This window comes from Sus scrofa, chromosome 12 (assembly GCF_000003025.6).
Source record: "Sus scrofa isolate TJ Tabasco breed Duroc chromosome 12, Sscrofa11.1, whole genome shotgun sequence".
Classification (NCBI taxonomy): Eukaryota; Metazoa; Chordata; class Mammalia; order Artiodactyla; family Suidae; genus Sus; species Sus scrofa.
In genome coordinates this window covers 4254771-4281006 of record NC_010454.4, presented here as the reverse complement: position 1 = coordinate 4281006, position 26236 = coordinate 4254771, and the positions used below count along the sequence as shown (strand labels likewise).

At 61.4% G+C, this 26236-nt stretch overlaps 1 protein-coding gene across 1 annotated transcript in view; it reads left to right on the top strand.

Moving 5' to 3' along the window:
• Positions 1–26236, top strand: part of SEPT9 (septin 9) — a 92756-nt gene extending 66520 nt beyond the window's left edge. Inside the window, 9 exon segments of the mRNA XM_005653856.3 lie at positions 14096–14287; positions 16647–16775; positions 17036–17117; positions 17311–17448; positions 19088–19205; positions 19929–20024; positions 20307–20403; positions 23642–23693; positions 24441–26236. Of these exon segments, the coding sequence (XP_005653913.2) occupies positions 14096–14287; positions 16647–16775; positions 17036–17117; positions 17311–17448; positions 19088–19205; positions 19929–20024; positions 20307–20403; positions 23642–23693; positions 24441–24576 (1040 nt within the window). The 3' untranslated portion in view covers positions 24577–26236.

The window sequence follows — 26236 nt, the reverse complement described above, 5'->3', positions numbered from 1 at the left end:
GCTCTTGGGAAGCATGTCACAGTGAACATTGGTGTCCAGGTCGGGTGTGGACGTGCGTTTTCATTCTCTTGGGGGATTGCAGGGGTGCGTGGGAAAGCTTGGCTCTCTAGCACTGGGTCAGGGTGTGCGATTGGTCCCTGGGGCCCCTGCCCCCAGTGGCTGTGAGCATCTTGAATAGCACATCTCAAATCTGAGTCGCTGTGCAATTTGCTGGGGGTCCTTTTGTTTCACTGTGAGTCCCGGGCCCCGCTCACTGGGACTGGGTGACTCCAGGTGGCATCAATGCAGGACGAGGGGAGTCGGGGGTGGAGGCGAGGAGCAGAGGGGTTTTTTGGGTCTGCAGCTGGGTCCTGTCTCTGACTTCTAGCTTCCTTTGCCGGCGCGGGCCTCCAAACAAGGCAGAAAGGGGAAATGGAAGGGCTGTGTGTCCTCTCCCGGGAACGGGGAAGCGCGCAGCGGTGAACTCGCTACTCTGCGAGAGGAAGTGGGTGGAAGGAGGGTGGGTTTGGCGAACCGCACCGCCAGGGGGAAAGTAGTGGAGAGGATGCACCCCCTCCCACCCCACGGGGCTGGGGGCTGGGGGAGGTGTTTCCTTCCTGGGAGGTGGAAATTCAAGGGGCTGCCCCTGGGATGGGGGTCGGGGGGACGGCCGCAGGTCCCCCATGCTGCAGCATTTCTGGACTGTTCCGTGCATCCCAGCCGTAGAGCGATGTGTCATTTAAACCTCCGCACAAGCGCATCCCGCAAAGGCCCACCCCTAACACATCTGGACGCCCGCTCCCCCCCAGCAGCCCAAGTCTGGCCTCGCAGGCTGTCCTGCTGTGTCCACTCAGCATCGCAGACAGGAGTGCGCTGGGGAGGGCAGAGCGGTCGGCCCGGTCCTTCCTCCTCCCGGCCCTCCCCACCGGCAGCATCTGCTCCTCGCCAGGCAGAAATTACCATATGAATGTGGCTCCATCCCGGAGCCGCTGGCTAGAGAGACCCAGGAGGGAACAGGCTCCCACCGTCCCGTTGGGGGCCTGCAGGTTCTGCGCTGACTTCGGCCCGACCGGGTGGAAGACGCCAGGCATTTTCAACCACAGTAGGTCCCCTGTTGGGGGTGGGGGCGAGGGGCTGGGTTGGAGTCCGTTGGCGGGCGATAGGGGGCAGCTGGGTCCCGGCAAGTGTGGGAGACCTCAGGGACTGGTGTGCTCCCTCTGTTAACTTGCTTTCGTCTCAAGTCATAGAAGAACGTGTAGCTTCTGTCGTTCTTGTTATTTTGGTCTGATTTCAAAAGTCGCAGCTCATTACCGCCGGAAGTGTAGACTCTTAGGAAGGACGTGAAGACGCAGATCCCGACAAAGCAAATCTGAGCGTTGTGTAAACTGTAAAGTGCTGTGCGCAGGGCAGCCCGGCCCCTTGTGTTCCTGGCCAGGTTCCAGGGGGCTGGGACCGTGTAGGTCTGGGGACTTCCGCAGAGCCCCTGCTCGTGTCCTGATTAAATTCCCTTTGCTAGTTGACCCAGTCCCTCTGCAGCTGGGGCTGGTGCTATGTTCCATTTAACTGCTGGACAGCAGATTAATGGACACCTAGGGACTGGCGGCCTGCTCACCCCGTGTGGGGACCCACTCCTTGCCGTGGCACTGGCCGGACCAGCCGTGGCGTGGCTGGGGTGTCAGAGCTGGCACGGAGCCCAGGGTGGGCCCAGGTGTTCAGACCCGAGCCCCCTGCCTGCTGGCTGTGCCAGCTCTGTCTGCCTCAAGCTTCACACCTGTGCTTCTGGCAGAGACCCCACAGCTCCGAGCCCCTGTTAGGGGTAGATGAGGAAGCTGGTAGGGGCTACGGGCCGCCCAGTTTCCCTGCCCGGTGGGCGCCCCCATCCCCCCACTGGCCATTTCCTGACCGGGCAGGAGCTGTCCCAGGAAGTCCATCCATCCTTCTGCCGAGGTGCTTTGTGGCTCCAGAAGGAGGATGGAAACCGGAAGTCGTTCACATCTCATTCACATGCTGCTACACACTGGAAGCCGAAAGCCGAAAGCCAAGGGGCCCGTGGGAAAGGATGCTGGCAGGCGGGCCAGAGCTGGAGAGGCGTCATCTGCATGGACCCGGAGCCGTGGCCCGTGGTGCTCCGGGAAGAGAGGCGGGCAGTGATCTCATCTTTCCTTCCTCCTTCCTTCCTTCCCCAGCATCTTAACTGGCTCTTCCATGTGTAAGGTTTTGTGACAGCAAAGGAGACAGAGCCAGACGTTCAACAAAGGAAGGTGAAATCCGAAGTTGTGAGCAGGGCCTCTGGGGAGGGAACCGTGGGGCCCAAGGGGGAGTCCCTGAGAGCAGCCCGGGGAGGACCTCTCCGGAGCCTTGTGTCTTCTGGAAGGAGCCAGGGAGACGGGATGTTACTTATATCGAAACTGGAGAGCTGGGCATTGGCTTGCATTTACTTAACAAATGCATTTACGGGGCCAGGCACTGTTCTCTCCTTTGTACGTAGCTTGTTCGGTCCTCACTGCACAAGACAGTGTTATTATCCCATTTTACACATAGGAAAATTGAGGCACAGCGAGATTAAGGTACTTGCTCGGGGTCACACGGGGAGTCTGGAACGGAACAGGGTCCCAGCCCTGGGATTCTAGGGCCTGGGGATCTTGGGTTATCCCGGGAGCAGGGGGAGAGTCGTCAGGGTTTCAAGCAGGGAAATGATGTGATTAGTTTTCAACAGGCCTTCCTGGTGCTTTGAGAAGGATGGGCTGTGGAGGGCAGTTCATGGTGATGGCTTGGATTGTGGGAGCCGGGGGCATGGGAGGCAAGGCTACTGCCTGCAGATTGTATTAGATTTGAATCGTTAGGGCTTCGGGATGGATGCCTGGATTCGGGTGATGGAAGGAGGACCCTGGATTTCTAGCTGTAGTAACTGGATGGAGGGAGACGCAGTTCCTCATGGGGGGCGCGGGTTCGAGCTCCAGAGCGCCGTTTGGGGCATGTTTGGTGGGAGACATCCAGACTTCACTAGGGCAGAGGCCACAGATACCCAGTCCTGGGTAGGGGGCCTGGCACGGTGGGACATCTCTGCTGAGTCAGGATGGTCAGGTTGGCACTGGACTGAGGTTGGCATTTGATGGCCCAGGGATGGGCGAAGTCCCTGGGGAGAATGTCCAGCCAGGGACCAGGCCTGAGTCTGTGGGTTGGGGAAGACTCAGCGAGGTGGCTGAGACAGAGGAGGAGAATCAGCAGCGGGAAAGCTGGGCCATCACGGGCTCCATCCCTGGGCTCGGGGCCAGGGTGACCCCTTTGTGCCATGCTCGTCAGAGCACGGCGGCTCCATCTGGTCAGAGCTTCAGGCCATAGCGCAAGCCTGCAGGAGTGCAGGAGGAGGGGCCCTGCCGGCGTCCCTCTGGCGTCCAACCCAGCACAGGGCTCAGGGGTGTGTGCGCCCCCTCCCCGCAGCCAGCGTCTCCCCCCGCCAAGCAGTGTCCCGGGGGTGACACCCGTCTATCCGCACACGCTGCTTTTCCTGGGGGATCCTGGGGGAGACGGTGTGTGTGTCTCCAAGATGCTCACACGGACAGGCCCTCCACCCCCTTGCTCACTGCAGAGAGCATTTCAAGTCCCAGGTCCTGCCCCGGGAAGCCTCGGGCCGTGTCCCAAGCTTTCACGGGGCTGCTCTGGCTCCTCCGCTCTGCCGAGGGGCTCTCTGTGGGCAAGCAGGGCTGAGGTTGCGTGGGGCGGGGAGCCGTGGGGTCTCTCGGTCAGTCAGGGCTCTGAGCCGCCCGGCGGCAGGGGCCCAGACCAGGCGGGCTGTCTGCAGAGAGGACGAGGAGGAGGGAGCCGTGGTAGAGGCCTTGGGTCGAGGCTGTGGGCCCGCTGCTCCCTGACCGCCTGCCCTCCTGAGCAGAACCCGGAGGGGAGTGAGGAGGGTGACGCCAGCTCTGCCAGCTCCCATCAGCCGGGAGCTGGAGATGCCAGTGGGTGGCGACATGATTCTCAATGGTCCGCAGCTGCTGACCCTCCCTTCCTCCCCCAGCCTCCCCGGACCCTCTAGCCTGCGGCCCAAGGTGTCCTCCCTCTCCCAGGGTCATTGGTCAGGCTTCCGTCCTGCCCAGGAATTCCTGGGTCCCTGGGTGGCCCCTCCCTGGCCCTGCCTTCAGCCGCACCCCCTCTGTGACTGGGCAGGGGGCCCGGGGCGGGGGGGGGGGGGGCCTTAGGCAGCATCCCGCGAGCCTGACATCAGAGAGGAAGTGCCTGATAGCTTTGGGGGGAAAGCTCTTTTCCCACTTCGCTCCTGGCCGAGGGACGCCCCCTGGCACCCCAGAGACCCCTGTCTAGTTCTTGTTATTTTAAATGATCTCATCAGTTGTGGGAGGAGGAGCCCCCAGCGCCCCCAGTCCCGCCCCCGTTTCACCAGGGAGCTCTGGTGTGTATCCGCTGACAGTCCTGCAGATAGGAGAGAGGGCTGGGGAGGGGCTGGGGGAGGGAGATCCTGGCCCTCCCCTGAGGGGACATCCCTGATAAGAGGAAATTCCACCCTGTGACAAATGGCCAGTTTCCACCCATCCAAGGAGGAGAATCTTTTTTCTTTTTCTAACTTTGCAAACTTTTGCCAAGAACTAACGGAATCTCTTTGGCCGCCTCGGACGCGGTGGGCGGGCCGGCCGGGGCTGGATCTTGGGTTTGCCTTGGGGTCTGGGGCCATCGTGCTGGAAGGCTCCAAAGGGGAGGGGGCTGTTGGGGCCTCCTTCCCTGATCCTTCAGGCGAGTGGGCGGTAGAACAGAAATAAAAGATAAATCCCTTGACACAGGAAGTCGGAGGCCTCATCCCTGGCCCTTGCTGCAGCATAAGTTCTGCAAGCTGCTTTTTTTGGGGGGGTGGGGTCCGAGCCCCGTGGCTGGTGGAAGTTCCTGGGCGGGGGATTGAACTCGAACCACAGCAGCGACCTGAGCCGCTGCAGGGACAGCGCTGGATCCTTCACCCACTGCACCACAAGGAAACTCCTGGAAGCCGCTCTTTAGGAAGTGAATAGGTCGGCGGTGGTGGTGGTGGCGGCGGCGGCGTGCAGGTTGGAACCTGCTCCGACTGAAGGTTGATGTCTCTTTAGGCCGCCGGGCGGGGTGAGCAGCCGAGCAGGAGGAAGAGGTGAGGAGGCGGGCTGGAAATGAAGCAGCAGAGGGGGGCCCCTTCCCCAGGGTGAGGGGGCCGCGGGCTGAGAGCTGGCTGCAGTCCAGGTTTGACTCTGTCGACCGAGGCCATGGAAACCGTGTTGGCAGAAGCCAAGACCTTCTTGAGATTCCTTCCTGGACAATAGAGGTTTGCTTTAACGGGTTTGGCGAGAGGAAAGGGCAGCAGTCAATGTGGGGGACCCCCCCGACTTTGGGGCGCCTCGGGGCCCTGAATGAATAGATTTGGACGGGGGCGGGCGCTCTCCTGCTGCGTCCCCTCCCAGGTCCAGCCGAGCGAGCGGGGTCGTGGGAACCCCCTCCTGGGCCGCCCCTCCTCCCGGCGTCTCCACGCGCAGAAGCCGAGCAACTGCAGTTTCGTTGCAATTGCAACTGCAGTTTCGTTTCGGGTCCCCGCGGGGGGGAAGAGGCGGCCCCTTCACCGGCAAATCCCGCCTTTCTTTGTGCTGCATCTCCAAAGCCTGGGTTTCAGGCCAGAGGGCAAAGTCTCAGGTTTCTGGCCTCGGGTTCCTGGTCCGACTGGGGAGAGGCTTCCTGCTCTGTACAAGTGCGAAGTGTAATTCGACTTGGAATTCCTCATTGATTAGATGAGCCGTGCGCGCTTTTAAAATTCATGCCTCAATCCCTGCCTGCACGCATTTGCAAAATCCGGTCGTTTATATTCAGTGTTTCCATCTTTAGAAGGGAACGGGAAGGTCCCTGGTGACATTTATGGGGAGTTTGTGGTGGCCTGGGTTGGCTAACGGGGACACAAGGAGGAGCGGAATCCAGTAAATGGGAAGAGATCCTGTTTCAAAGCCCTGCGGAGAAACGGCACCCCGTCTCCCTGATGGAGACCAGCTGTTCAGAACTCGGCCTTTGATCATGGAAAAAACCCTCTTCCTCACCCTTCCCTGGTCATGGAACCCAGAACTTCTTTGTTAAACAGCTCAATTCAGAAATAACATGATTAAATGCGAAGCTTTCTTTAGACTAAGGTACTCTCACCAAGAAACCTAAGGGTCCTTTGATAAATAAATCCCCCAAATAGTCCAGATTTATTTGCTTGTGTCTGTTATCTTGTGTTTTTTGGGTTTTTTTAATTTTTAGGGAGAGAGTTTTGTATTTTTTTGTTTTGTCTTTTGTATTTTTAGGGCCACACTCGCGGCACATGGAGCTTCCCAGGCTATGGGTCTAATCGAGCTACAGCTGCTGGCCTACACCACAGCCACGGCCATGCCAGATCCGAGCTGCGTCTGTGACCTACACCACAGCTCACGGCAGCGCCGGATCCTTAACCCACTGAGCGAGGCCAGGGCTCGAACCCGAAACCTCATGGTTCCTAGTCAGATTCCTTTCCCCTGCACCACAAGGGGAACTCCCATCTTTGTAAAAGAGGTTTGTGGAGTTCCCGTCGTGGTGCAGCGGAAACGAATCCCGACTGGAATCATGACCTTGCAGGTTCGAGCTCTGGCCTCACTCAGTGGGTTAAGGATCTGGTGCTGCCGTGAGCTGTGGTGTAGGTCACAGAGCAGCTCGGATCTGGCATGGCTGTGGCTGTGGTGTAGGCCAGCAGCTGTAGCTCTGATTAGACCCATAGCCTGGGAAGCTCCATGTGCCGCGAGTGTGGCCCTAAAAATACAAAAAAAAAAAAAAAAAAAGAGGTTTGTGATACATACACAAAAATCCTGAACGGCTGTCCAAGACTGGGTTCCTTGGGGCTGCTGTGAAGCTGCCTGGATGTTTTTGCTAATAAACATTTGAATATGTGAACTTCATATTCCTATGTGCCACCCGTTTTCATTCAGATTGATCTCAAGCCTATAGTGTCTTCTTTCGGTTTGTTACTGGGTAATAATAGGCACTTGATGTTTGCTGAGTGAATCATTGTTGTAGTCCTGGTCCACTAGGACCCCCAGATCGTTTTCTGCTGTTGCTGTTTATGGCCATTTTAAAAAGAGTGAAGTATAATTAATGTATAATATTATACGATATAGGCGTACGGTATAGTGAGTCACAGTTTTTAAAAGTTATACTCTATAGTTATTATCAAATATTGGCCCTGATGTACGATACACCCTTTTAGCTTATTTTATACCTAATAGTGTACATACATCTTAATCCGCTACCCCTGTATTGCCCTTCTCCCTTCCTTTCGCCACTGGTAACCATTAGCTTGTCCTTTGGGGGGGGGGGGCTGCACTCTCGGTGTGTGGAAGCTCCCAGGCCGGGAATGAAGTCATTAGTCACAGCTGCGGCCTATGCCACAACTGGGGCAACCCCAGATCCCCAACCCACTGCACCACCACACTCACTCTGCCACAATGGGAACTCCCAGTTGTATTTTTTAGATTCCACATGCGGCATCATTCTGTATGTCTCTCTCTTTCTGACTTATTTCACTCAGCATAGTGCCCTCCAAGTTCATCCTTGCTGCAACATTTCACTCTTTTGTAATGGCTGAGTTGTATTCCTTTTGTGGGTGTGTGTGTGTGTGTGTGTGTGTGTGTGTGTGTGTGTGTCACATCTTCTTCATCCATTCATCTGTGGATGGACACTTAGCTTGCTTTCATCAATTGGCAGTTGTAAATAATACTGCTGTGAACATTGGAGTGGATGTATCTTTTTGAATTAGGTTTTGTGGGGCTTGTTGTTTTTTGTTTTTTGTTTTGTTTTTCAGATACATACCCAGGAATAGAGTTGTTTGGTCATTTGGTAGTTCTATTTTTAGGTTTGTTTTGTTTGTTTGTTTTTTGTCTTTTTGTCTTTTCTTGGGCCGCTCCCACGGCATATGGAGGTTCCCAGGCTAGGGGTCGAATCGGAGCTGTAACCACCGGCCTACGCCAGAGTCACAGCAACATGGGATCCGATCTGTGTCTGTGACCCACACCACAGCTCACGGCAACGCCAGATCCTTAACCCACTGAGCAAGGGCAGGGATCGAACACAAAAGCTCATGGTTCCTAGTCGGATTCGTTAACCACTGCACCACGATGGGAACTCCTATTTTTAGTTTTTTGAGAAACCCCTGTATTATTTTTGGGGTAAATCACAGCCCCGTGCAGAAGAGGATGGAACCCTGGCCCTCCCCGATTTCAGAGCCTCCCTCCCCATTCACTCCTGAGAAAAGGTGGCCCAGCGGGGCAGGAGGGGCAGAGATAGGGCAGGCGCCATGGGGGGGCCAGCTTCAACCCTCCAGTGGGGCTGTCCCACCAGGAAGATGAGCCTGGGCTAATGGTGGGCTGCAGGAGTTCCCTGGTGGCTCAGCGGGTTAAGGATCCAGTGTTGTTACTGCAATGGCTCTGATTGCTGCTGTGGTGCGGCTTTGATCCCTGGCCTGGGAACTCCCGCAGGCCGCAGGCGCTGCCAAAAAGAAAAAAAAAAAAAAGGAGGCTGCAGAGAGGAAACTGCCAGGGTTTCCTCCAGCTGATCTGTCACCCCTGGGTGTCCTTGCTGGGCAGTGACGGGGCTGCTTACATGGCCTCACAGCACTGGGGTGGGGGCAGGGCACAAGAACCCAGGACCTGAGTGTGGCATCTGGGCCTCTGCTGCCTCCAGCTATAAAGCTGGCAGGTGGGCACTCATGGGCACAGTGGGTTCTTTTCGATGCATTTCTACCAGCAGCCTCCTCCTTTCTTTCTTAACATAACAGCTTGTTGAGATAAAATGCCCCTGCCCTACAGTCCACCCACTTAGGGTGTGTGGGGCCACCGGTCACTAGCCACCACCGCCATCTATTTCCAGAACACGTTCGGCGCCCAGAAGGAAACCCCTGCGCCCTGCGGCCCAGCCCCTGGCGGCCACCCGTCTGCTCTCTGTCTCTGTGGATTTGCCAGTTCTAGACATTTCGTTGAAATGGACTCCTACCGAGTGTGGCCCTGCCGTCTGTCTTATGCCCTTGAGCGTAATGTTTTCCAGCCTCCTCTGGGCTGCGGCCAGTCCATGTCCAGGGCTGATGGCCTGCCATGGCTCCCGTTCTTCTGTGTGCATTTGCCAGGTTCCTTTATCCTTTCCTCGTTGGTGGACCTTTTAGATATTTCTTGAGTCGCTACTTTGCGCCCCTTCCTGGGCTAGGGGGTCCCCTGAGCGAGCCTGGGCCTCAGGTCGAGGGTCTTGCAGGGCAGGAGGAGGCCACAAAGGGCCGCACGGAGCCGGAACGGGGACCCGAGGCCCCTGGATCCCAGCTACGAAGCCCGCGCCGGGCGCTGCTCCTCGCTTTGGCTAGAGGAGGACCGTGTCGCCTGCGTCCGCGGCGTGGCCTTTCTGAGCATCTGCCGGGCTTCTTCATAGTTAGGCTGGATCCCCACAGAACTGAAAGGGGCTCAGACACGTGTCCATCCGTGTTCCTCGTTGCGTTACTCATAAGATGCAGCCAAGAGGTGGTTGCCACTTGGTGTCCCTTGGCAGATGGCCGGGCACGTCATGAAATGCTATTCAGACCTAGAAAGGACGAAATGGTGACAAAAGCTGCACCAGGGATGAGCCTGGGGACCCTATGCCCGTGGAAGAGCCTGACGCAGAAGGACAGTTGGCATAGGATTCCAGCATTTATACGAGGGCCCCACAGGGACCAAGCAGAGCAGAGGCCGTGGCGGGAAGGCTTAGTGTTGGCTGGGCCTGGAGCTTCTGTCCGGCACGATGCAGGAGCCTGGAGATGGATGATGGGAGGGTTACGAGCTGCTGTGGACGTGCTTAATGATGCCCAGTAGAGCTCTTAACGTGGTCAAAGCGGTCAAGGTTGCGTGTCGTGTCTTGTTACCGCAACAGAGAAAATGACGGGGCTGGGAGGAAGGCACAAACTGGGGTGCAAGGTCGCCCCCACCTGCGCTGTCCTTCCCCAGGGGAGGGTGGTGCTGTGGTGGGCAGTAATGTCGCCCTGGGCCTAGGAGCCTGGGAGAGAGTGGCTGACCCCGTGGAGCAGGGGTGAGGCCACCCCCAGCAAACCTCGCATTCGGTCCCCAGGGTGTGGCTCTGGGAAGGAGGGGTGAGCATCCCCCCTCCCTCCATCCCCTTTCCCAGGTCGGAGCAGTGAACGCAGTGGCAGGTGGTGCTGTGTGACCTTGGATAAGTTGCTTGACGTCTCTGAGCATGGGTTGTCCACTCTGAAAGCGTGGGGCTCCCTCTTGCTTTATGCGCCTGACGGGCGTAGTGAGAATCATCTTGGACATGAAACAGGAACCTCTTGCTTTTCTGTTAAGAACTTCCTTTTCCTCCTCGTGGCATTTGATGAAGTAGGACTGTGAAACAAACCTGACGTGACAGGGCCACGGGGAAGAGAGTGAGGCCCCGGCTGCAGGCAGAGGCCCTGGAGGAGGATGGGACACCACGTGGGGCAGGGGGGCAGGGCAAGAGGTGGCAGCTCTGGGACGTGGGTCTGACCGTCACCGTCAGCAGAGCCCCCCTCCGTGTCCCCTCCCTGTAGGGCCCCGTGGGGACCCACACATGTCCTCATCCTCACTGGAGCTCATGGCCTGTGGGGGGGACATGGCTGTTGGGGGACACAGATATTAATCAGATCACAGAAGCGAGTGGGAGGTTACAGCACCGATGAGATGCACGAGGTCTCGTGGTGGCCAGACCACCTCCAGTGCATCGCAGAAAACATCACCGGGGCCCTCGGCTCCCCATTTGTGGAACGAGCAGGTGGGGCTGGCATTCTCTGCTGTCCGGTATCGGTGGCCTTGGCCGCGTGTGGCTCTTTAATTAATTCAGGTGAAAGATCCAGTTCCTCATTTGGACTCGGTGCCGTTCAAGGTCCCATGTGGAAAACAGTGGGCGGTTCCTCAAAAAATTAAAAATACTCCTACCCTTGGACCCGGCCATCCCCCTTCTGGGTTTATACCCAAGCTTTGAAAGCAGGGTCCCGAGGAGGTGTCTGTCCCCGTGTTCCCAGCAGCACTCTTCACAAGAGCCAGACGCACAAGCAGCCTGAGTGTCCATCCGCGAGTGAGCGGGTCAGCGCGATGCGGTCCCTCCACCCCGTGGACTGCTACGCAGCCTGCAGCAGGAAGGACGCCCTGACACCTGCTGCGACCGGCATGGACCTTGGGAACCCTAAGCCCCGTGAAGCCAGCCAGGCCCCAAGGGAAAAATACTGCCTGATAGCACTTCCATGGGGTCCCCCGAGAGGTTCTATTCCTAGAGACAGAAGGGAGGATGGGGCAGTGGGAGTTGGTGCTCAAGGCAGACGGTTTCCGTTTTGCACTCTGAGTTGTGTAGATGCTTGCCCAGCACTGCCGTACCCACACTTCAAATTGGTTAGGATGGCACACTTTGTGTTATAGAATACATAATAAAATTAATATTTTACCATGATTTTTAGAAGTCACACGTGGCTGCCTCATCGGGCGGTGCTGGAGTTGCTGGTCCAGCTGGCTCGAGCCCCCGGGGTCCCGCTGGGGTTCCCGAAAGTGACTCTGGGCCAGTGGGCCTGCCAGGGCCTCTGCTCTCCCCCCGGGGCGGGGGGGGGTCCTGAGGGCAGACCCCAAAGTGCCCTGGCGGGTAGGTGCAGGGGGAGGAGCTCTCGTGCTTGTGGGGGACGTCAGGGGGTGGGCAGAGTTGGGGTTGCCGACCAGGGTGCCTCCCAGCGGGGGGCCCTTGCAGGAATGGCCCCTCACCTGTGCAGGAGGCCAGGCCCTTCCCCCAGTGAAAAGGATGGCGCTTGTCGTGTTTTTATGATGACTTCTCAAGCGGGGGCCCTGGTGGGCAGGATGTTTGCTTTGGTTCGAGTTTCTGCCCTGGATGTCAGTGCCTGCGGAGGGGCCAGCCGGAGCCTCCCTCGCTCTGCGGCTCCCAGGGCCCACGGAGGGAAGTGTGGGGGTTCGGGGGTGGCTCTGCCCGGGAGGGGGTGGGGGATGGAGGGGGATGTGGGGGTGGGCGGGGGGCCGGCCCAGTCCCGGGCAGAATGGCTCCCAGAGCCACAGACAGATGGAAGCAATTTTTGGTCACGTGGGGCAGGGGCTGAACTGCTGCCCCAAAAGACAAGGCCCCATGTCTGTCTCCAGGAAGCAGCCCCAAAGCCACACGTCCAGGCCAGATGCAGCTCTGCTCTTTGTTTATTTAAAGATGCTGGAGCCTGGGGCAGAGTGTTTCTGAAGAGTGAGCAGAGGCCTTCTGAGCCTTCCCTGCCGACCAGGGAGGAGGCCCCCCAGTGGCGGCTAAATGGGGGTCCCTGCCTCCTGGGCCCCTCGCCCTTCCCTGGCCTGGGGGGTGGGGGCAGCGTGGATCCGAGGCCTCAAGTGTGCGCCTGTTGTTAGGACAGCTGCGTGGCCCCCGCGGGTTTAATGCGTTAGGCTCCTGGCCCGTCTGTTCTGTAGGAAGGGCTGTGCTTCGTCCAGGCTGCGGAGACTGGGACCGACCCCCAGCCCCACCCTGTCTCTGGGATTTATAACCTGGGGTCCCTGTCCTCCTTCCTGGGAGGATGGAGACAGATGTGGCTGCAGAGGCCCGAGCCCAGGGGCGAAGCAGGGGGTCAGCATCCGGTTATTCCCCCAGGAAGTGGAAACGCACTATCCGAAAGCCCCGCTGTGGCCTCTGGCCTGGCGACCTGTGTCCTGCTGCTTCCTGGGGGCGGGGGTGGGGGCGGGGGATGGGTGGCAGGCATCTGAAAGGAAGGCTGCATGCCCAGCCCTGCCTCCTGGGCCCACATCCAGAGCTGATTGCAGGGGAACCAGCAGCCCCTCCCTGGGGGCTGGCAGGCGGGGCTCGCGGGGCGAGGCTGGCGGTGGAGGAGGCTTCAGGCCCGCGCTGTGTGGTCCCTTCCCGGGAGCTCGGGGTGCCCCAGGAGAAGAGACTGTGAGCCTCCTTGGCGGGGGGGAGGATGAAGCCAAAACTCCTTGGCTGGCAAAGTGGGTGGGGAGAGCCTGGACTCTTGGGGGCAGGGAAGGGGGCGCTAGGAGGCCAGCCCGGGAAAGGTGTGGCCTGGGCATGTGCTGTGGGGCTCATGGGGACGTGGCCAGTGTGCTCCAGCCGGACCCTGTGGGGAGCCTGCACTGTTCTGAGTGCCCTGACCAGCCTCTCTGGGCGTGTGCACCTCAGGCCCCACTGGGCCCCTTCTGGGTGTCCCCCTCCCCCACTCCTGCCCCCAGGCCTGGGCATGTGGACTTCTGAAAAGAGGAAGCTTCCAGCCTATAGATCACAGAAGCCTGAGTTATTTTGAGCCTTTCCGCCCCATTTGCAGACCTGAAAGCAAAGCCTTGCCCTGGCCTGTGGGTGTGGGGCCTGCAGGTGCCAGGCGGCCGGAATGAAGACGGCCACCAGGATCTAGTCCAGGGTGGGAGGCAAGGGCAGTGCCCCCAGGTGCTGCCCAGGTCCCTCTCCCTCCTGCCGTCTCCTGGGAACACCTGGGCCCTGAGGAGCGGGGCTCTGCACCCAGACACTCCTGCCTGCAAAGGAGCCCCTCCTCCCAGCACTGCCGCCACCCCGGGGCTGTTGGCACACACCCTGGACGGAGCCAGCGCTGGCTCCCTCCCTCCTTCCTGCAGGAGGCTGCCCCCTTCTATGTTCTGGCTCACAGGTTGGCCCAAACGCTGGCTGTTTGACCCCAAGGGCTCTTAGGCTGTCAGGCCGCAGCAGGTGTTGGGGACTGTCTGAGTCAGTGAAGGAGATGGAGGGGCCCACCTGGGTACCTTGGCTGGGCAGGGTGGAGGCTGGGCAGGGTGGAGGTGGGCAGGATGGAGGTGGGCAGGGTGGGGGTGGGACAGAGAGGGCGCTCCCTTCCCTCAGGGCAGTTCTGGGTGCAGCTCAGGTGAGGAAGAGGAGGTTGGGGGGGTCAGCCTGCCCTGGAGCTGGGGGAGGGGCACCAGGTGGGCAGGGCTGATGGTTTGCCATCTGGACTGAGGCTCCTGCTCCGGGGCTTCCTCAGGGGTCTCTTGAGCAGCTCAGTCTCCCCACCTGAGGATGTGGGGGCTTAGCAGACACCTGCCTGGGACCCCCGCCACCCCTAATGCGCCCTCTCCTCTTTCTGCAGCCTCTGAGGTGGCTCCGGGCAGCACTGGCGACATGGCCGACACCCCCAGAGATGCGGGGCTCAAGCAGGCGCCTGCGCCGCGGAACGAGAAGGCCCCCGTGGACTTCGGCTACGTGGGGATCGACTCCATCCTGGAGCAGATGCGCAGGAAGGCGATGAAGCAGGGCTTCGAGTTCAACATCATGGTGGTCGGTGAGTCCCCGCCCCACCGCCGCTCGGACCCACGCAGGGCGCCGCGGCCCGGGCCGGCCCCACGCGCTCCGGGCAGCGTGTCCCGTGAAGTGGGGGCTCTGGCCCCAGCCTGTGCGGCGTCGTATGTGCATATTCGCGCCCCCCAGCAGGGTTCCGGCCTCTGCCAGCTCCTCCGGGCACCTCTGCCCGTCCTGCTTAGAACCTCTGAGACAGCTGGGCAAGCCCAGCACCAGGCCGGGCCGGGGATCAGAACCAGGGGCCACCACTTTCTGCTTTTAGCTCCTGTTGGAGCGTCCCCTTCGCTACAGCCGAGCCCTGGGTGGGCCACCCGCCCCGCATCCAGCGGGTCTGGCTGGAGGCTTCGCAGCGGCCCCTGGAGGGCTGGATCACTGGTCACGGGGGTAGGGGGAGGTCATTGACCAGCCTGGCCCAGACAGGGTTGGGGGCCAGACTGCAGGGACAGTGGGCAACCCGTGTTCCCCAAGACCCCTCAGGTCCCGTCCTCACAGTAGCCCTGTGAAGGGGACGCCCCGTGTTACAGGCAGAAATGAGGTCCAGAAAGGGCATGACAAGGCCACTCAGGTCACAATCTGACCTCACTCCCACAGCAGGGCCCCCACTGCAAAGACGCAGAGAGGGTGGAAGGGGGTCCCAGGCCAGGGTAGAATCGCAGCTTTGCAGGATGCTTGCTGACTTCCCTGGGGCTTCTTCCATGACATGGGGTGAAAGCTTGACCCCAAGGGGCTGGCGGGCTGGGGGGCAAATGGGAGAAGGTGTTCGGCTGCTGGCATGGTCTTGGGCACTCGAGAAGTTTCACAAGCGGTCATCAGGGTGGTGGTAGCAAAAGTCTTAATACTTAACAAGATAAACTGTAAAATAGCCGACTCGGTGTCTCCCAGATGTCAGGGGCCGTGGCCAGGATATTTGACTTAGCTCCTGGCCTAGGGCTTGGCGCAGACACAGCGCCGTTGGGCAGAGGTGGAGATGGGTGGGGAGCGCCAGCCCGCGGCGGGTGAACGCGCTGCCTGGGGATTCCTGACGCAGCCTCCGGCCTTTCTCAGGCCCACGCTTTCCTTGAAAGGTTATCCTGGTTGGAAAATCAATAGAATTCAATTTTTAAAGACAGGTTGGTTAGTGTGGCCTAAGGCAGCTCAATGCAAGGATAAAGCAATGGGGTTCCACGTCTGGAGTGTGTGTGTGCGCATGCTTGTGCGCGTGTTCGTGCGCGCATGTGTATGTGTGTGTGTGTGCGGTGCGAGGTGGGCCTGGCGCATACTCGGCACCTTATAATCACCAGTGGCCTTTGCCACTGTTGACCCCCGAGGTGGAAGGTCATGGCTGAGGCCCTGGAGCTGGGCTGCTGGTTCTAATGCCCACTCTGGACTCTGCTTTCCTCTTCTGTCTTACGGGATAACAGCCACCTGGTTGTGAGGGGTAAATGCCCCTCCAGGAGGTGCCCGGTGCTCAGGGAGGGCCGTCTGAGCCAGACCTGGGTCAGCACAGCGAGGCAGCTCCTAGATTCAGTGCAGTTTGGAGCAGGAGGAACCCCTGTCACAGCTGAGTCCAGATCCCCCCCCTGCTGTGCCCTCTGCCCGCGCCCTCCTGCCTGCAAGGGACTGGGGGTGAGGCAAGGTTTGGACGCACAGCAAGGCCAGGCAAGAGCACTTCTGGGGCCAGGTCAGGGGACAGCGTGGGGGCTCTGGGCACCGGTCAGTGCTGTCCCTGCCCCTAGCAGTGAGGCACCGCTGCCTGCCATCCGGGGGCCCAGTCAGGCTTCTTGTACCAGGAGGAACTGACCCAGCGGCATGTTCTGGAGCCCAATGGTCACCCAGCTGCAGGCCGTGTATGCCAAACCGAGGTGATCCTTGGTGGCTGGGGGCTTTGGACCAGAACCCTGCAGTATGGACGGCCTGGCCGTGTTAGACCACAGCAGGGTCGCAGGCCTCCCTCCTCGGGCAGGCAGACTCTCCCTCGTGGGGTCCCGGGCAGGGGGCTCCATAGGCTTTTCCTTCCAACCCCACATGGATCCTAGTATGTCCGCCAGCCAAGAGTGGGCTGCGGGGGAGGGCCAGCCCCCCACAGGGCCACCCAACACCGTTCTGCATCTCAGCTCCTCCCGGGCACCCCCAGGACCCTGCCTGGGGCAGGGAACACCCCCTGTGGCCAGAAAGCGAGGAGTCCATGTCCTGCTTTTCCACGACGCTCGTCGAGTGCTCAGCCCCCTCCCGGGACCCGTCCCTCCCTGCCCCCTGCCCCCCCCCCCCCCCCCCCCGGCCAGAGCCCCACCTGCGCGTGCTGGGGGACCTGCTGCCTCCCAGGCCCCAGGAGCCCGCGCTGAGCAGCCCCGTTCTCGCCCCAGGGCAGAGCGGCCTGGGCAAGTCCACCTTGATCAACACCCTCTTCAAGTCCAAGATCAGCCGGAAGTCAGTGCAGCCCCCCTCCGAGGAGCGCATCCCTAAGACCATTGAGATCAAGTCCATCACACACGGTGAGCGAGCGCCGGCCCGGGCTGGCGGGAGGGCGGCCGAGTCAGGGACCCGGGGCCCCGTGACTGAGCCCCTGGAGACCGTGGGGCTTGCAAGGAAAAGTCCTGGGGGGGACGCCTGGGAAAGGGGCCCTGCGGGATGTCGCTACCACGGCCGTCGTCATCTCCCTGGCATCGCGTGGGGCACCCCGGGGGGGTCTCTTGGGGGCAGGGCCGGTCAGGGTTCCGGCGCCGCCTGAGCCGGGGGCTGCGCTTCCGTGCAGATATCGAGGAGAAGGGCGTCCGCATGAAGCTGACGGTCATCGACACGCCGGGCTTCGGGGACCACATCAACAACGAGAACTGGTGAGGGGTCCCAGCCCTCCCCTCCCCCGCCCGTTCCTGAGGTCAGAGGTCAGCACAGGGGCCCGTTCGGGCCTCTCTGCCGCCGCGTGTCGGGCGTCAGGCTGGGACTCGGGGCGTGAGGGGCCTGCGGGCAAGGACCGGGGCGCGGGCTGCGGGGCGCCTGCGGGCAGGCTGACCCGGCCTCTCCGCACAGCTGGCAGCCCATCATGAAGTTCATTAACGACCAGTACGAGAAGTACCTGCAGGAGGAGGTCAACATCAACCGGAAGAAGCGCATCCCCGACACGCGCGTCCACTGCTGCCTCTACTTCATCCCCGCCACGGGCCACGCGTACGTTCGGGGGGGGGCAGGGGGGAGTGGTCAGCAGCCTGCTGCCCCCACACTGCGTCCCCACCCCCCGTCCGCCCTGCACCTTGCCGGGGAGGGTCCGGCAGGCCTGGCAGGCAGGGCGAGCCCCCGGCTGTGCTCTTAGTATGTACCTGCACCCCCCCAGGCTTGTTACCGGGGTGGTGGTGGTGACGATGGGGTAACAGTGCCCAGCAGGGACCACGGAGGGCTTCAAGCACAGGGAACGGGCGTGGCCCCTGGCAGGCCTGGATAAGGGCTGACATTTTCGAGGCAACCTTGGTGGGAGCTCTTTTCCCCTGTGGGTTCCAACGGCACCTAGAGGTGCACGCCCAGGACAGCCAGGCTGCCTAGTGGTGGGTGCCTTGGAGCAGAGGTGGTCTCCCCGTGGGGGCAGGGCTCTTGGTGGCCTCACAGATGCCTTGTCCTTGGCACCCTCGGGCTGGTCCTGAGTCACGGCCTGGGGAGAAGGTGGATCCAGCAGTGGGCAGCGGGAGCAGCAGGGACGGCCAGAGAGGGCTGGGGGCCTGGTGGCCACCACGGCTGAAGCTCTGATCCTTCTGGCTGTTCTGGACTCAATTCTGTCTGGAGCCTGATGCCCAGGGTTTAGGGCCTGAGCGCCCAAGGAAGGAGCCTGGCAGGAAGTAGCAGGCCTCACTTTGGCCTTTGGGGAAGACCCATGCGGAGCCCCAAGCCGCCTGCTCGGGAGGCGAGGAGGCCCGGGGCACTGGGCAGGCCCGGGAGCAGAGGTCTGTGACTCAGCCTCTCTCTCTGTGGGGCAGGGGCCTCACCCGAGGGTCCCATGGCAGCTGGTCCAGCTGATCCTGGCTTTGCTCACTGAGGCCAATGGCGGAGCTGGAGGCGGGGCACACTGGGGCGGGCACTGCTGCTTCTGCAGTGACCAGCTGGCACTGTGCCCTGTTCCTACTCCCAGACCCTGGGCCCATGGGATGGGGGTGGCTTCTTGCCATCCTGGTTCAGGCTTCCTCCTGGAGCCCACACCGCCCAGACCCCAGACCACATCAGTGACTGGCAGATGTGGCGCGCTCCTAGTGGGGCAGTGGTGCCTGCCATTCCGGGTCCTGTGGCCCTGCCCCCACACCTGCTGAGAACAGGTTTCAGGAGTCGGGGCCAGGGGAGGGGCTGAAGGATCAGCCTTTCCCCACGTCAGCCCTTGGGCACGGTGGAGCCAAGGGGCAGGGGGCTGGGGATGCCAGGGTGGCTGGGCCACCTAAGCCCGGAGCTGTGGTACCTGCTCCCACCCTTCCTTCCACTCCCCCTAAATCGAGGCCCCCCCACGCGACGGCCACCTGAGCCAGTGGCAGACGGCAGCCCTTCTCCAAGTGGACACGTTGGGGCTTTGGGAACTTATGGACAGGGTGTTGGAGCTGGCCTGGCTGCCTGCCCTCCTGCCAGGGTCACTGTGTCCCTTGCTCGGGGTTTGGTGGGCGCTCAGCCCCCAGCCGTGACCTTGTCGGCTGCACCCACCTGGGACCCCCTCGACCCCAGGCACCCTGAGGCCCTCCCTCCGCTCCATCCAGGCTGGAGGAGCCCCCCTCCCTCGTTCCTGTCCCCACCCCCATGTCCCTCCAGCCACACCCTCACCCATGTCCTTCTGCTCCAGCCTCAGGCCCCTGGACATCGAGTTCATGAAGCGCCTGAGCAAAGTGGTCAACATCGTCCCGGTCATTGCCAAGGCCGACACGCTGACCCTGGAGGAGAGGGTCTACTTCAAACAGCGGGTAGGCCCCGCCTCCGCCCCCCCCCCCGCCCCCTGGGAGGGCTCATCAGACACAGCCGGCCTCTCCCTCCTCCCCTGCTGTCCCGCTTCAGGCTGCTGTCCGAGCAGGAGGGCTTGTCCCCGGCCCTTTCTTCCCAAAAGGCCACACGCCAGAGCCGCCTGGGGACCTTGAAAATCTGAGACCCCTGGGCCCCCCAGACTCTGCCTCCGGGGCCCCTCAGTCTAATTCCCAAAGCTCCACCCCCAGCCCCAGGGGCCAGGGAATCTCCCAGCATGCTTAGGGGAGGACGGTCCCCTGGTAATGGGTGTGTCTGGAAGGAGAAGGTCCCCAAGCTGCTTGCGGATGTGGTCTGTGCTCAGGGCAGAAATGACTGCCATTCACAGGGACTGAATGTCCCCTGTACAGGGCGGCTGTCGCTACAAAGGGCGATGACAGCTGAGCACAAGCAGGTGCACCTGTGCAGGATTGGGAGCTGCAGTGCGAGCGTGTCCAGGCCAGGGTGTCCAGGCAGAGCTCAGGTTGGGGCTGACTCGGCCAGCCCAAGCTGTTTTCTTGGGGGTCGATGAGCTGGAGGGCAAGGCAGGGAGATGCCGGGGCAGTGCCCAGGTCCCTTGGGACCTGCGGCTGCCCCTCCACTCAGAAGGCAGAAAACTGGGGAGTGCCAGGGTCGCCGGCCCAGCTTGCCGTGTGGACGGTGCCCACATCTCTCCCCTGGGCCCCCAGATCACTGCAGACCTGCTGTCCAACGGCATCGACGTGTACCCCCAGAAGGAGTTTGATGAGGACTCAGAGGACCGGCTGGTGAACGAGAAATTCCGAGTGAGTGGACGGGCCAGGATGCTGTTCCCAGCGGCCCCTCGACTCCTGCTGGAGGATGTCGGGGGGGGTCTTCCTCCCCCAGCTTGGGGTCTGGGAAAACGGTCGGGATGGCCTGGAGCCATGAGAATGGGTTTCTGGGCTAAGAGGGCTGGGGCCGGAGTGTCCAGACCCTCTCGGGCCAAGGGTCTCAGGGCTGGGGACCCGGACTCGGGGCAGCTCCTCCCGGGGGCCCAGGGAGTGGACTGGCCTTTGCACGCACGTGTGACCACCGCCCCCCCCCAGGAGATGATTCCGTTCGCCGTGGTGGGCAGCGATCACGAGTACCAAGTGAACGGGAAGAGGATCCTTGGAAGGAAAACCAAATGGGGCACCATCGAAGGTGAACCGCCGAGCCGGCGCTGGGGCCGCAGCCACCGTGGGGGGTGTCCCCTGGTTCCCACTCGATGGGAGGGAAACAAGGGGGCAGTTGGCTGGTCCGGGACCACAGCCAGTAGCTGACGGAGCTGTGTCTCCACCCCATCCCCTGGGGGCGGGAGAGGGGAGGAGGGACACTCGAGTTCCAGGTTCTGGCACTGGCGTTTCCTAGGCATGCTGTGTGACCTTGGGCAAGTCATGCCACCTCTCTGGGCCTAGGAAAGGGCTAGGCTATAGCTCTGGCCAGCTGAGACCAGATGCCCTCCCCCCATCCTCTGGAAGTTCCTGGGACACCCCCCTCCATATGTTAGCGTCCAGGGGCTGCTGTCACCCACATAGACGCTTAAAACACAAGTTCATTGATCCCGAGTCCTAGAGGCCCTGAGGCAGACTCTGTTGCTGCCCGCACTCCTGGCATCCTCGGCTCCAGTCTCTGCTCTGCTCTGCTCTGTCTTCACACGGCCTCCCCTGTGCGTCTGCGTTTCCCTCTTGCCCCCCCGGAGGGGCCCACCCTAAATCCAGGAGGATCCCGTCTTGAGAGCCTCACCTTAACTATACCTTCAGAGGCTTTTTCCAAATAAGGTCCCAGTCCCAAGTACGCAGGGTTTGGAGTTGGACATAGTTTGGGGACACAGTCCAGCACGCCGCAGGTGGCCGTCCCCGTGAGTGGGGTGGACCGGGCATGTCCTTGCCCCGTCTGTTTGCCCTCCCTCTTTGGAGCAGATTACATCGGGCCACTCTGCTCCTTGTGCGCTTGGCCAAGGCCCAGCACAGAGAAGGGAGCAGAAAATCCAGCAGTTGCTTCCAACTCCGGCTGCCGCCCCATCCCTCACCTGCCTAGCTTGTGACCTTGGGCATCTCCCTGTGACCTTGGGCATCTCCCTGTGACCTTGGACACACCCCTTCCTCCCCCAGGGCCTCCATTTGCACCATTCATAAGGTGGGTACCCTGAGCCGAGGTCTTAGAAGAAGGAGAGGCTGTCTCAAAGACGTGGGCGCTTCCCGGGCAGCAGTTCCTTTAAGGAACCGATGTGATGGAAACTCCCTGGCGTGGCGCCCCCCGGGGCCGGCTCATTTTACCTGGGTTATTTCTCCAATGCCCTCACCTCCCTGTCCCACCTGGCCTCAATCAGGCTTCACCCAGGGCTCATCGCATCTTGGCCCCGCCTCTCCCATTTCCTCTCGTCCTGAAATCTTTGTTTAGGAACTTTATTTTCCCACTAAGGTATGTTTTGGAAGATGGAGAAGTTTGGGGTAAGAAAGGGCCAAAGGGCGGGGCGCTGGCGCGCCTCTGCTGCCCCCTGGTGGCCAACGCCGGCCGTGCAGGCAGCCGGTGAAGGAAACGGTGGGGAAATGCGAGCGGCTGGTTTCTTTCTTCTCTGCCTTTCCTCAGAGGGCCCCCCACCAATCCTCTGTGGCAAGTGACCTGTGCCTTGTTGCCGTGCCACCAGCTCACGTTGAGGGGTGTGATGAGCAACAGCCCCATGGAACCTGTAAGGGTGGTGGCAGGGTAGTGGATCTCTTAGCCCAGCCGCCTTCGTGAGGCCCTGGAGGGGATTTCTGCCCTGTTCTAGAACAGTCAGACTTCCCCGGGAATCTGGCAGCTTTTCTTAAATTAAATCTCTGTGACCTTGTGAACTGGGAACTGCCCAGAGATCCGGCCACTCTGCGAGCCTTTGGCTAGAGTTATTAAGGGCTTTCCCCTCCCCCTCCCCCACCCATCCAGGGTCCTGTCTCTTTGTTCTCCCCTCCTTGGGGTGCTCCACCACCCGGAAGCACTTGACACGTCCTTGGAAGCTGCCTGAAGTGTTTTAAGAGGGCTCACAGTTAACTCATCTAATCCTCTCGTGTCCCTGAGAGCTGGGTGACATTGTCACCTTACAGATGAGGAGCCCGAGGGTCAGAGAGGCCGGAGTAAGTTGCCTACAAGCCAGGAGGCGCCATCGCTTGCTCACTCAGCATCAGAGCTCTGTTTCTTCCTGCTGGCTCTCTCTGCTTCTCCAAGTCAGAGTAAGATGCTGCGTGAGGAGTTCCTGTTGTGGCTCGGGGGTAATGAACCCGACTAGTATCCCTGAGGAGGCGGGTTCAATCCCTGGCCTCGCTCAGTGGGTTAAGGATCTGGCATTGCCTCGAGCTGACATAGGTCACAAATGCGGCTCAGATCTGGCGTTGCTATGGCTGTGGTGTAGGCCGGCAGCTGCAGTTCCAATTCAACCCCTAGCCTGGGAACTTCCATATGCTGCGGGTGTGGCCCTAAAAAGAAAAAAGGGGGTGGGGGCTGCATGAGAGTCGGTCAGCAGAGAGTTCTCGTGTGGGCACAGCCTTGCAGGGGTGGAAGGGCAGAGCCCGGGCACAGGCGAGTGGAGTCAGAGCAGGAGCATCGCAGGGCTTGGCGAGGCGGAGGGCTTGGCCTTTTTACAGCCCCGGCCCTGCCTGCCCCGTGGCTTGTGATGGGGCAGCCTGGACCTGGGAGCTAGATGTGGGATCCAGCCCTGCTCTGGCCTCCTGGGCTTTGGAACCTGGACAGACACGGTTAAGACGCCACTGGCCCTGAAGGGTGTGTGAAGGGTGAATCAAGTCCCACAGGCCGGATGCCTAGCACAGACTGGCACCTGGGCCTCTTCTTTCACCTTCTCTGTTCGCCTCCTGTTGAAAAGGTGCGCCAGTACCTGAGAGCCACACAAGGCAGAGTGCCCCACCTGGTATGGAGCGTGGCAATACTGAGATGCCACCAGCTTTGGCCCATGGCATTGCCTGCATGCTCTGGGGTGCCCTCTTCCTGTACCCCAGAACCAACTGCTGTCCTGCAGCCTGTGCCTGTTCCCCCTGGGCAGCGTAGGGAGGTTTGCTGGTTCTTGAGCTCAGTATCCAAGGTCACCCCAGGATGTGGTGTCTGTACACAGGTATCCAGCCCTGATTCCCACCTTGTCCTATTCTCGACTCCTCTCCTGTCTCCAGGTCTCCCCTAAAACATCCTGCTCTTCCCAGGAGACCCCCCCCATCCCTTGGGGCCGTGAGCTTGCTCACTGTAGCGCTCTCCCCTCGGCTGTCTTGGCCACTTACCGCGCCCTCTCCCCGCTAGAGCAGACCCTCCTGAGGGCAGGAGCCCAGGGCCCCACTGCTCCCCTGTGGGTGGTGACCCCCCCCCAGCTTTGGGGGAGGGGGCTTATCTGACATCACGCCCTCCTGTCTCTTCTCTGCAGTTGAGAACACCTCCCACTGTGAGTTTGCTTACCTGCGGGACCTGCTCATCAGGTGAGAGCCCGGCCGGTGCTTGGGAGGAGCTGGCAGCCTGGGGTTGGGTGGCGCCCTGCTCACCTGCCTTCCTCCCTGGAGGACCTCAGAGGCGGGTTTTCTAAATGGAGCAAGAAATAAAAATCCTTTTTCCTTCTACTTGGGAAGAGGCAGCTGGGGCCCCAGGAAGTCTCGAGTGCTGGGCGTGGAGACAGAGGGGGCTGGGGGGCCTCCCCGGCTCCCTCTCCAAGGTCCTGTCCTCAGTTTTCTTGAGTCCAGGCAAGGAGTAGCCCATGAGAGCGGGTGCCAGGTCAGGAGGAAGGGCAGAGCCGTGTCTCATGGCCCCAGGTTGGGGCAGCCGCGTGGTGCTGCTCCGGACCCCGGCTGAGGAAGGACGCCCACGGGGCCCTTCCGACCCCCTTTCTGCGTCTCCGCTGCTGAGCTGTGGAGAGGAAAGTTTGAACACGGGACTGGCAGGGGTGGCCAGCACTGCCCCCAGGCTACCTGCCTGCCCACGGCATCCAGCCCGTGTCCCTGGACTGGCCACTGGGTTGTCACAGAGGAAGGGGGAAAGGGACGTGTCAGAGCACGTGGTCTGAGAGCGTCCGGGGTTGCCGTGGAGAGCGCCCCCCCCACGCCCAGGCCCCTGCCCGGGCCTTGTGGGTGTGGTTGGGGGTCTCCCGGGAGCCAGGCAGCGGGGCAGGGGCAGGGCAGCCTCCGGGCCGCGCCCTCCTCGCGACCCCCGCGTCCCCTCCCGCGCCCCCGCAGGACGCACATGCAGAACATCAAGGACATTACCAGCAGCATCCACTTCGAAGCCTACCGCGTGAAGCGCCTGCATGAGAGCAGCGGCGCCGTGGCCAACGGCGTGGAGGAGAAGGCGCCGGAAGCCCAGGAGATGTAGCCGCGCGGCCCCGCCCCGCCCCCAGCGCCCCGCCCCGCCCCCTGCCCCTTTTTATTTTATATAATTTTCTCCATGTGTCCTCCATCTCCGCCCCTTTTCACCTGCCAGGTAACCAGAGGCCGAGCGCCCTCAGAGTCTGTTCGCTGTCGGCCCGCTGACGACCGACCGGGCGCAGGGCCTGGGCTCCCTGGCTGTCCCGGGGTCCAGGAGGGGCGGGCGGACCGCTGACTCCGCCTGGCCCCGCCCCCACCCCAGGCCGCAGCTCCCAGGGGCGGGGGCGTGGCCTCCCTCGGTGTCCCTGGGAGCAGCCCCTGCAGCCCGGTGGGGGGGGGGGGGGGGTGTCCGCCCCCGGGGAGGACCGAGCCATCCTGGGGACCTGGACCTCCTTCCTGCCCCCTCCCCATGCCCTACACGGCGCTGACGGAACCCCCACCCCGCCCCAAGGGGGGCGTCGTTCATTCCACGAGACCCGAGATGCCAATTGCTTAGATGCAGCAGAGGGCCCTGGGCTGCTGCCCGCCCACCCACCCGCAAAGCCTGTCCTGGAGCAGAAAGTGCCTTTATCTCAGCCGTCCACGAGAGCCACCAGCTCTCCCCAGCTGTCCCCTCGGCGGGAAACTGGGACCAGCTGGAGAGAGGGAGGTGTGTCTTCCTCTCCCTTCCTGTTCCGTCCTCACCCCCCCCCCCCCGTCCCCCACCCCTCTGGGATTTGATTGAAGATTCAAAGGAAGGGAAAAGATGACTCCCCACCCCACTCCCCGATTTCGGAGAAGGTCCAAGCAGGTGACTCTGGCAGAGGAGCTGAGGGAGGCGAGGGCCATGGGAGCTGTGACCGGAGGGGCCCAGAGAGGCCCTGGTGGCTTTGGTGCCTGCCCTGCCCCACCCCCACCCGTGCGACCTGTTTGCCCCTCTCTTTAGACCTCCGTTTGGCCCAAGGCACTCTAGTTAAGTGAGTGCCACTGGCCACCTCAGATGGGCACCGGGCCCTCCAGACCCAGGCCTCGCTGACGCAGCCCCCGCCCCCGGGAGGTGGGAGGCCAGGCAAGCCTGACTTCGTGTTGCCCTAAGTGTGCCTGCGCCCCTGCCCCCAGAGCTCACGGTAGAGACCCCCAGAGAGGGAGGCGTCAGGAGTCCGGGTGCCACAGAGCCTCTGTCTCCGCGGGGGCGGCCGAGATGCTCCCCCCTGCCTCCGGGACAGAGGGAGGGTGCGGCTCAGGCCCAGGCGGGGCACGTCTGCGGACCCCAGGCGTGCTCCTTGCAGCCGGTGAGAAGCACAGGGGGAGGGGTGGGGGCCGAGGGACCTGGCGCGTGCGTGTGCGTGTGTGCGTGTGTTACTGCTTTGCGTGTGTACGCCCCACCTGAGAGGAAGGACCCCTAGCAAACCAGTTTACTTGCCGACTTGCCGTTTTTGCCAAAACCAAGATGTTAGAGGCCGGGTCCGTCTCCAGCGTCGGATCCCGGCCCGGGGCCCCGCACGTGCCCCGCCAGGGGGCTCTGTCTGCAGCCAGATTTTGAAAACTTGTTCGTTTCACCGGGCGGGCTCTGTTCCGCAGTGGCCTTTCGGTATGTGCCTCCTGAGAAATTCGTCTCTTTTTGTACAAATAGCAATGTGTTGAAAACGTATTTCCTGAAATAAATGTTCCAGATGCAAACCCGGAAA